At 36.3% G+C, this 16,990-nt stretch overlaps 2 protein-coding genes across 4 annotated transcripts in view; one reads left to right on the top strand and one right to left on the bottom strand.

The window, feature by feature from the left end:
* Positions 1–247: 247 nt before the first annotated feature.
* LOC101889098 (zinc finger FYVE domain-containing protein 9) lies at positions 248–6,134 on the top strand. Its single transcript, XM_005174718.4, has 8 exons — positions 248–3,607; positions 3,674–3,973; positions 4,039–4,541; positions 4,608–4,881; positions 4,938–5,184; positions 5,395–5,515; positions 5,578–5,757; positions 5,810–6,134. Exons 1-8 carry the CDS (start codon positions 961–963, stop codon positions 5,960–5,962), a joined length of 4,425 nt encoding a protein of 1,474 aa, XP_005174775.1. The 5' UTR covers positions 248–960; the 3' UTR covers positions 5,963–6,134.
* A 494-nt stretch (positions 6,135–6,628) lies between these two features.
* Positions 6,629–16,990, bottom strand: part of LOC101888800 (uncharacterized) — a 35,832-nt gene continuing 25,470 nt past the window's right edge. For 2 of the 3 annotated variants that reach the window (XM_020040095.2, XM_020040110.2), the window contains exons 4-6: positions 8,005–8,093; positions 7,706–7,905; positions 6,629–7,441 (exon numbers count right to left, since the gene is read on the bottom strand). In XM_020040095.2, the coding sequence (XP_019895654.1) occupies positions 7,262–7,441; positions 7,706–7,905; positions 8,005–8,093 (469 nt within the window). In that variant the 3' untranslated portion in view covers positions 6,629–7,261. The remainder of the gene's footprint in view (positions 7,442–7,705; positions 7,906–8,004; positions 8,094–16,990) is intronic. The other variant, XM_005174717.4, reaches the window with a different exon arrangement.

The following is a 16,990-nucleotide window of genomic DNA, read 5'->3' as shown; positions in this document are numbered from 1 at the left end:
CTTCTATTCAAGTTTTTTTGTTAAATTTTTATATCAGCAACAAATAACAAAATTGCGTTAAGCCAGAATAAATAATTCATCCTTTAAAACCCTTCTTAAATCTGAAGACAAAAATACTACATATTTTATGAGAATAAAATATATAAAAAATATGTATAAAAATTGGCTGGCAATTAAGCCTTCCTGTTTGAGTACTCATTGGATTTAAGTACTCGAAGTCGATTATTCGATTAATCGAAAGTCGACTTACATATCCCTAGTTGGAAAAAATATAATTCGTATAAAAACATAAAAATTGGCTTTTCAAAACCTCCACTACGAATAAAACGAATAAAAACACGAAAATGTTGAAAACAAAGTGATAAACATCTATAATATCTCGTCAAAAATGTAAATGTTGGTAAAATTTGAAAATTAGATTTCGTCTACAACAACAACCAAACAACAAAGGAAACATACCCAAAGACGTTGATGTTGAAAAAAAAAAGAAATATTAAATATTTGTTTTGTAGTAAAGCCAGCTACGAAAATCAAAGTGTTTCGGTAGATAGCTGCGGTCAATCCTTTGCCAATTGTCTATTGAAGGCCAATTTGTATAAACAAATACAATTCACGGGGTTCGAGATAATCCACAGAAGTGATTTGAAATTAAGCAATAATTTAATAATTAAATCAAAAGTGATTCATCGTATCATTAAGACACACACTCCACACCGCTGCCGCTCCACGAAAGCCTGAAATCTTCAGATACGGTTGGGTAACACTAAATGCTATCCGGCGGATAAACTTTCTTCATTCTTAATGTCGATTTAGTTGGTTAACACTCTTGCCCTCTACACCACTCTTTTGCCGGCAGCTAATTGAACGATGCTAAAGTCGAAGTAGGAGGTAGATTGATATCAGCTGTCAACAGCTTAGAAGCAGAAAGTCAATTTTTTTATTTGAATTGGGTTACTGTGTATGCACTATAACATGGATTTGGTGGATATTGATCAGGTTTTGGACAATTTGGAGCTTCATGAGGAAGCCGCAAATGAACAACAACGAAAAAGACTAGAAGAGACCAAGCAGAAGGAAACACTAACAACCCCACACAAGGCAGCACCAAATGGATTTGTCTCGCAAACAAAGGATGGAACTGGCTTCAAAGCTGTTTCACAAGTCTTCAACAGTTTAGATGACTACTGCAAGAATGTGGAGTCATTGGAGACAACTGTTATCTCTGTCTCGTCACTAAATACTAATGAAGATTTCGTTAGTCGGCCAACGGAGTTTCGAGAAAAGTTAGGGTTTCAGCCATCACAGCTGGTAGCTTCATCTCGTCAAGAATTGGAAGAATATGAACATGAGGTCGAAGAGAGTAAAGATATACATAAATTCACTGAAAAACCTCGTAGTAGAAATAAGTTAACAGCTGCGGCATGTGATAGCAAAGATTCTCCTGACGAATCTACAAATAGTCAAAGTTCCGAGTCATTGACAACGTCGTCAAATTCTACATTTTCCTCGGGCCCTTCTTTGGAGCCTGAAGATTCTCTAGAAGAACCAAGTCCATTGGCCAACTCCCCCGAAGATGTTGCAGAGGAGAAAGAAATACATGAAACCACAACAGAAATGGTCAGTGGAAGTAAAGTGGAAGAACTTGCTGCCAAAGACGACGAAGAAGAAGGACCGTGTGATTTTTCAACTGAAGATCAATCCCATGTTCCTGCTGGCGATGATGAAGAATCCACCTACCTTAGCGAAATTTCAAATTCTCTTGATTTAATTCAACAAAATTTGCAAAGCACAGCTAATGTAGAAGATCTGACTCAGGGTCTTTCATCCATTTCACTCACAAGTGCAAATCTGCAATCGCAATCAGTTATGCATTTGGAGACATCACTGTCCTCGTCTATGGGAAAAGTTTTGGAAAATCTTTCAGATACCAATTTGAGTTCAGTTATAAGCCAAACCAGAGACATGCCCATTGCGGCAAATAACACACCTAATGATGAATCTTCTGAGGCAGCCAATACTTCGGTAGAAGTATTAAATGAGCAATCTGTACCTGACATCCAGAATCGAGAAGAACAGCAGCATGGCAAGGAACTACAGCCACAACAAGTCCAGCAAATCTACGATTACAATCAGGCAAAATATGAGGACCCTAATTCTGTTGTACAGCAACCGGTCACATTTTGTTCCACCATGGATGAGATTTCAGATGCTGAGTTGGATTCTATGTTGCAAGAAATGGATATAGATGATGAGGCAGTTGTAGTGCCCTCCCAAACAAAGGTTGAAGGATCCAAAGAAGACAGCCATGAAAATGACCTGAACGCCGTTTCCCAAACAATGTCTCATGTGGAGGACAGGGAAGTCAATATTTATGCCGAAAATCCAGATGATGTTTTGTCAAATATTAGCTCTGGAGATCATCCCAATGGCGACAGTTTTTCTCAAGCATCAACTGTTGAATTTTCTGAGATAAGACCTCAGAATCAACAGGATCTCCCAGAGTGTGAAGATAACATGGGCATCAGCTCGGCCGTTTCATCTTATAGTAATAGTGAATCATCCTCTTTGGAAGGTGACATTATACAGGCTAAGAGTCTTGAAGGCGACGACTCTGATCCTTCACGACCCCAAAGACCCACATCCTTGGATTTACCAGCTATACAGGCCCTCGACATTTATGCCAATGCCGGTCAAACTCCACCAGGCGTAGAGCAGACTAATCCGACAGACTCAAACCCTGTACCGCGGGAAGAGGACGGCTTACAAGGTACAATGCCACCCCACGAAGAACCCAATGCTGTTAGTGCGCCAGCAAATGAAATAGCTGAAGCTACAGGCTACAGTGAAGATCCACATGCCAACTTGGGTAAAATTCCTCCTATATGGGTGCCAGACAATATGGCCACCGGCTGTATGCAGTGCGCTGCCAAATTCACAATGATAAAACGTCGTCACCATTGTCGTGCATGCGGCAAAGTCTTATGCTCAGTTTGTTGCTCGCAGAAATTCAAATTGGAATTCCTAACTGAACCGGAGTCGCGTGTGTGTGTCCAATGTTATTTAATATTGACACAGAGACAGACGGGGCAGCCAACCGCAAGTAATACAGCCACAGGACCGGGACAAGTTGGAGCTGCTAGTAGCCTAAATAGATCGCCAAACCCTAATAACCCCATGGAATACTGCTCAACCATACCACCATATCGTCAGGTTAGTGCTGACGCCAAAACACCACCTTCAGTTATTGTGCCAGTGGGGGTTCTGAAAAAAGACAATGGAAGTTACTCTTCCACATCGTCTAACTCTAGTGGCCAGAAGGCACGCAAACGAAAGTCGGTAATGTTCAGCGATGGCATTGCACCGGGTAGTGATTTGGCCAGCATAGATCAATGGAATGAACAGCCCAAACAGGCGAGAAGACAAAATTCTGCAAATCGAAATGTGAGCAACAATAAACCTGCTACGCCTCGCTCGGAATATATAACTGATGCTACGACCATGGGTTTGGTGGCACAACTGTTTAGAGGGTCTATACCACCAATGGCAGCAGCGGCAACCCTAAATACAGCTAGCCAGCAAGCAGCCACGGGATCTCCAACATCAAAAGGTAATGCTAAGAATAAAATGTAACATTGTGGATTTTTATACTTAATCTTGTTCTTATTATTTGTAGCTCTCAAGCCAGCTAATCAAAATACTAGTAGCTCTTCGCCTGTAAATGGAGCTAATAAGACGACAGACTCAACAAGTCGCCCTAAACGCGTGCCCCCTTCTGGCTGCGATGACAATGGCTGTTTTATACCCGAAGCTAAGGACAGTTTGCCACCCATTGTTGTTACGAAAGACGAAGCTGGTTGTGATTTTGACTATAAGGATGTGGTGAATAATTACGATTTAGTCAAGCGCTTACAAAACGAAACCCTCAAATTTGCAGTGCAGAATAATTTTTTTGTCTTTGTTAAAATTGTCCACTGTAAGTATACAAATGACTGGCAATACCTTCCAATATAATGTTAATCATTGTTTTTTGTGTTTTAGTGAAATGTTGTTTAAATCGCACGGTTATAAATTTCACCACATGCGGAATGCATCATGTAGGTAATGATGAAATTATCATTCTACTGGAATTTGAACCGCCAACCACTAAAGAAGCAGCCAATAACTCGAGCTCTCTAATTCCTCGAGATATTTTTGTACATCTTAATGATATCTACAACAATGCCGAGGCCGGTAATCCCATACAGGAATTGTCACACACGAGCCCAACACAGAGTACATTCTTAGGATCTCGAGACTACGGGGGATTTATATTCATACGTCCCACATTCCAGTGTATGTTGGATATAATACATCCCGACAAACCCTATCTGATAGGAATATTAATACACCGTTTTGAAATTCCTTGGGCGAAAATATTTCCCTTGCGTTTGATGCTGCGATTGGGGGCTCAATATCGCTACTATCCTTGTCCGCATGTATCCATGTGTAATCGAGAATCGGTGTATGCCGAGATAGCCCAGACAATAATAAACTTTTTGGCTGTAAGAAATTACTTTTTCGATAAGGCTATGTGCCTTTTTATTAATGAATACTCTTGATTCTTGCAGGATTTTCGTAATTACTCATACACGTTGCCGTTCATCAGAGGCATGTACATACACATGGAAGACAGACAGACTACGGTGGTCATACCACGTAATCGCTTGGATGATGTAGTTAAAGCAATAAACAATTCCAGTGAACACATTTTAGCGTTCGGTGGTAATTTTTCCAAGAAAGCAGATGGTCATTTGGTTTGTATGCAAAACGTCAATGATGAACGTACGGAAATGTATGCCTACTCAACGCAGGCCATTAACATTCAAGGGCAACCACGTAAAGGTATTATTTGGTGTGGGCGATATTTTATCATGAAATAATGTTTTCCAATTTCTTAGTAACTGGTGCCAGTTTCTTTATCCTGAACGAGTCCTTGAAAGCAAACAGTGGTCTCAGTGGCAAATGTAGCATTGTTGAGGATGGTCTGATGGTCCAAATACTACCATCTAAGATGGAGGAAGTCCGCGAATCATTAAAAAATCAAAAGGATGTCACAATTGTGTGTGGTCCTGTTGATGCTGACGAACAGCATACTGAGATTGTCTGTCTTAAGTGGGTGGAAAACGATAAGGAATTTAATATAGGGTAAGATACAAATTGAGGATGTAAAACAATGTAAAACTAGGGGAGTCTTTCTTTCAACTCAACACGAAATATTGACTATATTTCTACTGTATGCCAGAATTTGGTATGGGTAGCAGGTATTCGACTTATTTTTTAGACTCATATGTTCATTGTCTTTCAGTCGAATTTTCTATACCGTAAACGTAATTTATCAATTCATTTTATTTCTAGTGTTAAATCCCCCATTGACGATCGCCTAATGGATGGTGTATCAAGTATGCGTGTCCATGCTAGTTTTAGCTACTCAAATTCGAACTATTCCATACGTTTAACAGACATATATGTCATTCAGGTAAGTTTGTGCTTAATTCTTCAGTAACAAATGAACAACCATTATCGACCTTGTTTTTACAGCATGCTGACTGGTATAATACAAATTCATCGACATTAAGTGCCGAAACAACATCCGATGTAACACGAATGACCGAACAAATCGCCAGAAGTACCTCAATGGCCCTGGTACCATTCTTGGATCTTTTGGTAGCCAGTAAAAGTACGAAAATTGGCTTGAGAGCCACATTGCATCAGGACAATGTAAGTCAAATTTGGCAATTTTGAAAACAGCTAATTATTTTTCAACTCCTAGGTTTGTTATGAGGCTGGTGCTCGTGGCTCAAAATTGCCACCACTCTATATGAATGCATTGGATAATCATTTGATTCCTACTCTACATGGCATCTCATCTGGCATTGAGGAGGCGTTAATTTTAGAATTAATTTTTTACATATTAAACGTTTAGATAAATCAAATTCATAGTTACGACAAAGACGAGAAAGCCAAGTTTTATTGAATAGACCTCAAATATATACCCCATTTATTAACGAACTAATTGTGCAATGAAAATTTTTAAGTATCAAAGTATGGTAACGAGGACTTATTGTTTTGTTTTTAGAACTAAGCCAATACTAAACCCAAAACTTGTATATTTAATATTAATGTCACATTATTTGCTGCTCTTCCATACGCATTGAATGTGTAGAGAGCAGTAATATAAATTTTTAGCCTTTTTATTTTTCTTAGTTGCAACAAAACGAATGAAAGAAAAGATAATCATTTCAATTTTTTTAGGTTTTAGTTCTTTGACTTTTTCTTGGGGTGAAATACTATATACATACATGTATACACTATAAAATATTATAACGTAGTAATATAAAATGTATTATATGATAACAATATTCAATTATTGTTTAATATTCTTCTCTTTTATTTCTCAAATCCAAATGTTTTTTTTTTTTTTTCGATTTATTAATTACTAGTAATATAAATAATCAATAAAGAAAAAAGTACCTTTAAAAATAAAAAAAAAATATTTAATATTTTGGTTTTAATTTTATGGCTTAGAACTTTAATTTTTCTTTTGAAAAATACTTACAAAAGTGTTGCCCTTGTTTTATAGAAACGCTCATTGTTTTCTGTTTAAATAAATTACTTTATTTACTTACAAAAATGCTGATTGTGTGAACAATTGTGTGTACCTTGTTGATGTTTTATACAATACAAAATTAGAAAAAAAACTTGTCTCATATTTATACACTACGTCCATTTTATAGCAGAGTTCGCAATTCGTCTTCTTTTTTTTCTGTTTCATATTAACAATTACAATTGGATTTCCCATTTTCTAGGTTCTTGATGTGACTTTAAGCTAAACTTAATTTACTTAAGTGGTTGGAGACACATACAGATAAAACAAAAACAAACTTAACTGTGAAGTAGGTATGGGAAATTCTAATAACGTTATATGTATGCAAGACAGAAAGAGAATGTGAAGAGGAAAAACTAAACTGTCTACAAATCTAGCTGTGCTACTCTAACAATGAGAGTAACATTCAATTATCAATTAAAATGAAATGTTAACAATGTTTTGTTTTTTAAATTATTTTTACATAAAAAATATAAACTTAAATTAAACAACCAAAACAGAAAGTAGAAAGAGGTCAAATGATGTGGATGAAATTAAGAATTACTAAATTGGAATTATTTGGTTGTATACGAATGGAAGAAGGAAAGATGTTGGATTGGAGATGGAAGACTGCCGGTCTTACAGCTCATCATGCTTGGGTCCGGAGAATTCATCATGGGAAATGAAACCGTTCTTGTCCTTGTCTTCATGTTGGAAGATTTCCTCAACCAGTTTGTCGTTTTCCTTTAACATGTTTTTCAATTCTTCGGAATCTTGACCTTCGACAGCTGTCATTTGTTTCTTCAAGTATTCGCTGACCTGTAAGGGTACAACAAAACAAAACACAGTATGAACAAGATTGCCTTCATGTAGAATAAGTTTAGGTCAATTAAAGTGCATTGTTTGATTAATTTCAAATGATTTTGGTTAGCGCTACTAATGATGAGTTTGTTAAGTGAAAAATTAGTTTTTTGTTTCCCTTAGGAGGTTGTAGGGAGAAAGACATAATCCACCACCCTCATGATTATAACCAGAAACCAAATCAAAACAAAGGTGTAGAAAATGAAAAAGTGCGATCCATACATATTGGTTTACCTCTTCGCGGCTCAGTTGCTTGTCACCGTTTTCATCGATTTCCTTGAAAACATTGGTGGTTGGTGGGCTGTTGCTAATATTGATGAGCTCAACATCAAAGATCAAAGTAGCCTTGGGTGGGATAACATTGCCAGCACCGCGATCACCATAGCCCAACTCTGGTGGAATGGTAAGTTTACGTTTTTCACCTGAAAGCGGAAATACAAAAGGATTAGTAAAAGGGCTTTAAATAATAAAAAATGTTGCAGCTGAATTTTAAAGCAAACTCAAATTTGATTTCAACTTACCAACACACATATCAACTAAACCTTGATCCCAGCCTTTAATAACTTGTCCAGCACCCAATTGGAAGGTGAATGGTTGGTCACGATCCAAGCTGAAATGGAAAAAAGTACACACAGACAATTAGAACAAACTCAACACGAGTGTCCTCCTTTGCATAGGAGAAAAAACAAACGAACAGTTAAGCAACCACGTGAAGTGCTCTTCAGGAAAACGACTTAACACCACTTCACATTTAACGTATGCTCATGTGGAATGCATACACACATCCATATGTCATTTTTGTGGGATCATCCTGTAGGAACAATCCATCATTTGGAAGAAGAAACAATTTGTAATAAATGGATTAAAAATAGCATACTTTTAGGAGCCGTGAAGGAGAAATCGTTATGGACTTTATTCATATTCATGTCATTATCCTTTATGGTGCGAATTTATGAACATTAAAATATGCATAAATACCTTTAGCCAGCAAACCTAGGAAACAAATGCTACAAATGTTGCATCTTTAAAATTGGACCGGAAAATTTATTTTTTGTTTACAGCATTTTTGCCAACAACAATCAAGTTTAATGTGAACATCTTGTTTAAAAATTAATATTGTCATAGGATTTGATTCGTGCGACACTCAACCACCTCCCACCCCCATCCTCAAACACCATTCAAAAATAAATGATACACACGGGGCTAAATAAAAAATGATTATCATAAACTAGAACAACTTATCACAGACTGCGCCTGGGGAATGTGGGGCTGGCGACAGTGAAGGAAAGAATTTGATGGAAATTCTGCGGATGGTGATATTTTTGGGTCTTCATTAATTTGTAGTAGCACTTGTGATGGTTTTTCGTATCATTAAGGTTTGATAATAAGTAAAGTATTTACAATTAAAGCCAGCATTGAGACGTCGTAAATGGTAAAAGTAAATTGAAATGCATACTTTTAGGCGCAAAAGAGACTATGGTCATTTTAAAGAAAATAAAAGTTAATATAAACTTCATAGTATGATTAATATAACCCATATAGCACAGTAAAGATATTATAACATATATAGTATATAAGGTAATGTCCGCCAGTATTTTGGCATAATACAAGTTAGATGTAAATGTATATCCCCAGTCTTGAGTTATGATTGTTCTAACTGTTGACCCTTTATGGGTGAGGTCCGAAACAGCTGGACAATATTGACCAATTCTGACCTAAGACTGATAAAAATATTACAACGTGCCAGATTTGGACTATATCGACTTTATATGAGATATGTGCACATTTTTGGAAAATGTGAAAATATGCGTGACCGATGTATTCCATTTTCATACTTCATCTAATATCGCTAAAAATATTGGTATCTGCAAAATTTTAAGGAAACCGAACATTTATATCCAAAATCATAAATTTTGATAAATTACATATTCATATCAGATCTCAGGTTAAGAGATATATTTAGACATAGCAAGTTGTAAAGAATAGACGACTTGTTTCGCAAGTTATGACAGATATAAGTATGTAAAATTGTGGCCCTTTGTGGGTGAGGTACCAGAAGGGGTTGGTAGAAATATATCACCTTCACAATCGGTCTTGCGTTAGCAAAAATATTTGGATGTGTGAAATTTAAAGAGAGTTGGATACTTATTTTTCAAAAATCTTGAACCCTATGTGGGGAGGTACCAGAAGAAATGATCCGATTTGTACCATTTTTATAATAAGTCTTGTGTTGACCGAAATATTGAGATGTGCCAAGTCTGAATGGAATCAAATGTTAACTTTGCGTTTTATAAGTTTCATGGATATTCAAAATTTTGACCCTTTGTGGGGAACGTACCAGAAGAAGTGGACTGACATATCCCATTTTCACGCCAGACCTTGGGTTAATAAAAATATTGTGATGTGTGTATGTGGAAGAGAGCCGGATGCTTATTTCGGACTTTATGATCGTTTTGGCTATTCAAAATTTCGACCCTATGTGGGGGAGGTACCAGAACAAATGGTCCGATCTCTACCATATTTATAACAGATTATGTTTATGGATTATGTTTATGGAAATATTGATGTACCAAGTCTGAATGGAATCGGATGTTAATTTCGCGTTTTATGACTTTCATGGATATTCAAAATTTTGACCATTTTATGGGGGAGGTAGCAGAAAGAATGAACCTATACATTCCATCTTTTTACCAGACCTTAGATTAATGAAAATATTGTGATGTGTGTAATTTGAAGACAATCGGGCTCTTACATAACTTTTAAAGGAGTTATAATTTTTCAAAATCTTGACCCTTTGTGGAGGAGATACTTGATGGAGTGGAGAGATATTGTCCATTTTCGCACCTGAGCTAGCAACAATGCAAATCTTAGGATTCGCAAGGTTGGAACAAAATCGAACTATCCTTTCTCTTTCTGTGCAGTAAATTATTGTCCATCTCCGAACTCGATCTAAGCTTGAAAAAAATATTACTATGTATCAAGTTTGGACCAAATCGAATACTCCCTTCGAGAGTTATCGTGAGCACCAGCCAGTCAGAAGATAGACGGACGGATATCGCTAAATCGACTTTAAATGTCCTGAAACGGATTTGGTCCAAAGAGACTTAGGGTCTAAAACCGTTATTTCGACTAGGTACGTTTTAGCCGTATCTAGCCATATGGCTGAGGGTATAAAATGCAATTATCCCAGATTTTGAAAAATGTTTATTGTAAGTGTAACCAAGTTCAGTATTGGTTGTGGGACTTTAAGCCAATCCAAACATAGGTTCTTACAGTGAATTTGGGCGCTAGAGAACAGACTTGGAGCTAGGTTGAAAATAAAGATATTTTCTTTCAGTAATGGTAAATTCTGCCTATTTGGCAGGGATGTGAGTACCCAATCATAAATTGAACTGGAGTCTCGTATTAGATTTCATATTAACCATAACATTTACCTCCGTTCCATACATTTTGCGGTATTCAAAATAACAATTAACATATTTGATGAACATAAATCAATGTTCCAATATGAGGAAGTTATGATATCTCTCATCCCTCCTTGAGTGTATTAATATAAAACCAATAAATTCTGATATACGGAAAAGCTTACAAAGATTTTCAAATGGTGATAATAAAAACCCAACAACAACAACCACGATAATAATAATACAAGCATATTGGGAAAAAACGTTGGCTCACTGAATACGCATAAAATTAGTTATGCATTTGCAAAAATCCCAATAAAAAATCTAGCATTGGAAACATAAAAACGACACACACACACACACCCACACGGCAAACACAAATCTTCATCATAACCCTCAGATGCTAGGCTAGGGCTATGGACAGGTGCGTAGCATGGGGGGGCTAGGGGTATTTCATTCAATATGATACCCCCTTTTGTTTGTAATTTCCTCCCCACAATGAACTCTGAAGACATTTGTGCCTTCACTCACATGCCTCACAGGCGAATCATCATCAGCATCGTAATCTCTTGAAAGAAATCCTCCACAACATTTGCACGACTTGTGTTCTAGGTGTTTATGGCGAAACGGACGGAAGCAAATGCCGTGTTTGTATCAACAAACAAACAGACAGACTGGCAAACAGAACATGTCCACAGCAACAACAACAAACCGAAATGCAATAAAAATTCAAGGTAAAAAATGAACTCACATGTGAGAGGAAAGGAGGGTGTATCAAAGCATAAGCATGCATAACATATTGAAGTGGAATATGAGGCCCCTCATGAAACTGAATAGACGATGGGGTAAGCCACTCTCTCATAATCCTCTGGAATCCCCAGGTCCTTTCAATGTTCTTGTTTTTTGATGTTGTTTTTATAAACACATTAATTTTCGAGTGTTAGATGCCACCATCACCAGAACGCAAAGCGTTTCAGTTACAACCTGCTGCGGGATTCCGTACAAATATGTTTGCTTTTGGAATTCCATGACATTTGAAGGTGTTGCTACATTTCAACTGTCACCTTGTGCGGTAACCTCATAAGAGATTATCCTTGCTTCGTTTTTATTTTTCGTTCTTGTTTCCTGCATCTTGGGAGAAAAACAGTCAAATGTCGTGGAAAATGCTCCATCATGGTATGGAAATCATCATCATCAGTTAAGCTCCCAAGATGTGTGTGTGTGTGTGTTTGGTTGTTCCTAAGTCTGTTTACAAATGTATAAACAAATGAGAAGACAACAACATTTGAATTGTTACAGAAAATCCCCCTGGAGAGAGGAAAGGCATATAAAATATTTATACCCGCCACTTGTTCGTCGCTGGCTTATTTAACAGCGTAAATAACAGCAAAAAAATTGTAAACTTCTTGTCTTTATTTTTTGTGTATTCTCCTGTTAGCTTATGCCAGGCCCAAAGAACATCATGTAGTGGTAGTATTTTCCCGCTAGGCGAGCTGTGTAACTACAGCAAGGCAATTATTTAGTGCAAACTTTTTTTGTTTTAGAACTTTTTTTTTGTTTTAGATCTTTTTTTGTGCTTTTCCAAAAGTGTTGCATTGGGAGGCATTTTTCATCTGTTAAAAAGTTTTTACTGTCGTACAAGTGATAATCATAAGGTCTGGATGATTTGCCAAAGAGGGCAATTTAACAAAAAAAAAAATTTCTTTCTATAAATTTATTAGTCGTCTGCTGTATTCTATTAAGTTTTATTAAATTTACAGGGTGAGATGAAAAAACTGCAACCAACTTCAGACTGCTGCCATTTCTAAGCCACTCGTCCGGCAGATGTACAAAATTATTCCAGTGACAGCTCTTTATATTGTACAAAAGCATTTTGGTGAGAATTTTACAGAAAAAAAGTTATTCGTGACGAAATTCAACCGTGATAGTATGATTTCTTTATTTGTCTGGAAAACCACAAGTGGCTATCGTTAGAGCACTCCAGCATTTAAATGTGAATAAATCTTTTATGTCTCGTACCATTGCTCATACGGTGATACCGAAGTCAAGGAAGGGGACGGAAGAAAACAGCAACATGAGCAGAAATAGTTCGAAAAATGAAGAAGCGATTGATCGAAACGCGCATCGCAGTGGCCGAAAAATGGCTCGTAAGCTGAACATATTGCAATATTCCATTCAGTAAATATTGAAAAATTAGCTTGGGGTAAAGCCAACCAAGAATGGTTACAATATGAGGTTCTTCGTTTCATTTCCAGCGCACAATGGCCACCAAAATCTCCGGATACCAGTCCGTTAGACCATTGAATTTTTCTTTTTTTTTCTAACCCAAGAATGGTTACAAAATGAGATTCCTCGCTTCATTTCCAGCGCACAATGGCCAGCCATAATTTGTACCAAAGGTGACCAATTCGAAAAAATCTAAACATATTCTAAAATTTGCTATTTCCGACATTTTTTGCTTTCATTCAATAAAATTTAAAAAAAAAAAAATGTAAAAATTGTGGCGTTTGATTTTGTTGCAGTTTTTTTTATCAACAAACGGACATATACCAATAATTTTCTACAATTGTTATAATTTTTGAGCTTCTTCTGATTATATTTTTGCTTAAAAATCATTAAATGAATTAAAATTCAACGCAAAAAAAGTTACTTCAAAATTCTCTTAAGAATATCTCTTACATTATTTTGCCCATTTTTGGCGTAAACCAAATGTATAGTAAAAGAGAGTAAATGAAGAGAGTAATTCCTACGGGACAAATTTTCTCAGTGAGAATTATTCAATACCATTAGCTAATTAAAAAGCAGTTGTTTTGTGGCCACTGTAAACATTTTTAACGTTTTTTGAAATAAAATAAATTATTTATTTTATTTGTCAAATTATAGCATAAAAACCTGCGCGAAAGTTATTTGCAATATTGGTACGTGAAAGAGAAAACGTTCCCAGTTGCTGAGCAATTGTGCTGAGCAATTGTAGTAGAAAAGTTATCATGCTCTTCTCTTGTTACTTTTGTTATTTAAAATGATCAAATGTTTGCATTTTATTAATGTTTTAAAAGACAAATCCTAAAAATTTAAATGTTTTAGCTCTTCGGCATCTGAAGATTGAAAGTCTCCGAAAAAAAACAATTGTGAATTTGGTAACAAAACGCCAAACTTTTGTTCCCTTTTCAAAAAATCATTCACAAGTGGACTTTGTTTTAAAGTCATAATTTTCCTTTTTATTGTTTCCTAATTAATTATAACCCATTAGCATTTGGATATTGATAGCCATTATTAGAGCTTTTTTTATTATAAAATAATATATTGTCTTTCTTATTAAAAACAAATTTTCACCATTGATTTCTCTTGATATTCTATTATTGACGCGACAACGCCGCCATTGTAGCCTTTAATGGCTGGCCTTTGTTGGGGCGAATCACTTGTAACACAGTTTAAATTTTTGTTAGTTCTTTGTTATGTTTATTTCAATATTTTGTTATTGAATATTTCCCGAGGCTCCATCGTGCGATGGGGGAACGACGCGGCATTACCTTTTACCGGAATTAATTTGTTATTGATGGTGGCGATGAATTGTTAATCGCCGTGTAAACAGTTAATTGGATTGTCACATTTCTCACTATACAAATATGTTCGTATGTATGGTTGCATGTAGACGACACGACACACAACATGATGTTCAAAAGTTGGGCTGATGATGATGCAGAGAGGGGGTGTTGAAAAGTCTCTGCAATATGAATGAGTTCGCTTTCATCCGGTTACGGAGTAGCATAGATGATGATATATCCATCATTATGATGAATATGGAGTAACCAAATATCGACAGGTGCTGATGCAGCTGAGTTTGATGTGATTGTCATGTCAAAAAAAGAAAGAAACGTTCGCCTTGCCTTGGATCATTGAAATTCACGCAGCGGCAAGGGAAGACCGAAAATTAAAAGATATTAAATCCACTCAAATCGAATATGTGTTTCAGTGAAAACGTTCGCGAAGTACCTATGCACCGAAAAGATTTATGACATGACTTCGAAATAAATTGTATGAGTATATATTTATGTGCAGATGTATGTTTGGAGAGAGAGAAGCTTAATAGCAAAGTTGGAATTTTACCAAAGACATGTTTTAGTTATTAGCAAGTTTATGTTGTTTTATTTTTTAACCGTTATCGTGAGAAATGGTTTGTCTTGGATAAATAGTACTTTAATGATAAAATGGTGCAAATGTAAAAAAATGTTGGTCACCAGTACAAAAAGTCAGGAGTTTAATACTAAAGGTGGGAATACATAAAGCGGTTTATTTGGAAGGCTTAAGTCATCGGCTGGCTTCTTCGTAGAGGAACAAAGGAGTGTTAGTATAAATAATGGAATGTGTGAAATTTGATGAAAATCGGATGCTTATTTCGGATTTTATAATAGTTTTGGTTATTCAAATCTTCGACCCTTTGTGGGGGAGGTACCAGAAGGAATGGTCCGATATCTACCATCTTAATAACATATCTTACGTTGATAGAAATATTGAGATGTACTGAATTGGATTTTAGTTTCGCGTCTTATGAGCTTCATAAATATTCAAAATTGTGACCCTTTGTGGAGGAGGTACCACAAGGGGTGGACTGATATATCCCATCTGCACAGCAGATCTTGTGTTTGTAGAAATAATGGGATGTGTGAAATATAAAGTGAACCTGATGCTTATTTCGGATTTAATAATCGTTTTGGTTATTCGAAACTTTGACCCTTTGTGAGGGAGGTACCTTAAGGAATGATACGATCTCTACAATCTTCACAAAACATTTTGTGTTGGTAGAAATATTGAGATGTGCTGAGTCTGAATGGAATCGGATGTTAATTTCGTATCTTATGAGCTTCATAAATATTCAAAATTCTGACCCTATGTGGGGGAGGTACCAGAAGCTGTGGACCGATATATACCATTTTCACACCCAACCTTGGGATAATAAAAATATTGTGATGTGTGTAATATGAAGATAATCCTACATCACATTTTATAAGAGTTATAATTATTCAAAATTTTGACCCTTTGTGGGGGAGGTAACAGACCGATATTGTCCATTTTCTCACCTGACCCAGAACTGATGCAAATATTAGGATTTGCAAAGTTGGAACAAAATCGGATTATCCTTTCCCCTTTTGTGCAGTAAATTATTTTCTTTGAAAAGGTTGACATTTTGTGGGGGAGGTACCAGAAGGAGTGGATCGATATTGCCCATCTCCGAACTCGATTTAAGTTTGACAAAAATATTACGATGTACCAAGTTTGGACCAGATCGGATACTCCCTTCAAATGTTATCGTGCGCATCAGTAAGACAGGCAGACGGACGGATATCGCTAGATCGACTCCAAATATCTTGGAACGGATTTGGTCCAGGAAGACCTGGGGTCGAAAACCGTTATTTCGGTATGGCACGTTTTGGCCGTATCAAATGATATATACCCTCTCTAGCCATATGGCTGAGGGCATAATTACCCGAATATGTATTGTATTTGACAGTCCATGCTGGTCTATTACAAAATAACTGTAAATTAAAAAAAATAACTGTAAAAAAATTTTTAACATTTCAAATACGGCTCTATTTTTAAAGGTGATAATAATCTTCAGGCAATTGACACCAAAATGTGGTCGATTCGCTTTGCCTGTCACCACGAAATTGTCACACAAGACTTTTGGGTTGTTGTATTTTTTTAGTAGTGCAGTAAACAGGAAGAAAGAGAGAGGGAGTGCGGGTCAATCAACTCAAAAATGTTGTTGTTGTTATCGTTGACTTTCACTGCACTCACGTTTATGACACTTTAACACAACAACAGAAAAAAAGAGCAATTCAGCCGAAGCCCACTTGAATGAACATCTATTCATTTATCCAGTCGCCAGCTATCACGGTACAGATAGTTGTCTACCATCAGCATTCCTTTGCGCGATGAGGCACAAAATTAAATAAAAAAAATCGCAATTCAAAATTGTTTCAACATCGTAGGACAAGTATAAAGTCTTGCTACGAAAAAAAGATATGAAACGAACTTGAAAAGTAGATGGTTATGAAGTTGAACATAAAAAAGTATGCGTAATTTATGTAACAAAATGTGCATA

Source organism: Musca domestica, unplaced genomic scaffold (assembly GCF_030504385.1).
Source record: "Musca domestica strain aabys unplaced genomic scaffold, Musca_domestica.polishedcontigs.V.1.1 8, whole genome shotgun sequence".
Taxonomy (NCBI): domain Eukaryota; kingdom Metazoa; phylum Arthropoda; class Insecta; order Diptera; family Muscidae; genus Musca; species Musca domestica.
This window is presented reverse-complemented; position numbering and strand designations above follow the sequence as displayed.

Coding starts and splice junctions, on each gene's coding strand:
- LOC101889098 (XM_005174718.4), top strand. CDS start 961: ATGCACTATAACATGGATTTGGTGGATATTGATCAGGTTTTGGACAAT. Junction 3,608..3,673: donor GGGATCTCCAACATCAAAAG/GTAATGCTAAGA, acceptor TATTATTTGTAG/CTCTCAAGCCAGCTAATCAA. Junction 5,516..5,577: donor CAGACATATATGTCATTCAG/GTAAGTTTGTGC, acceptor TTGTTTTTACAG/CATGCTGACTGGTATAATAC.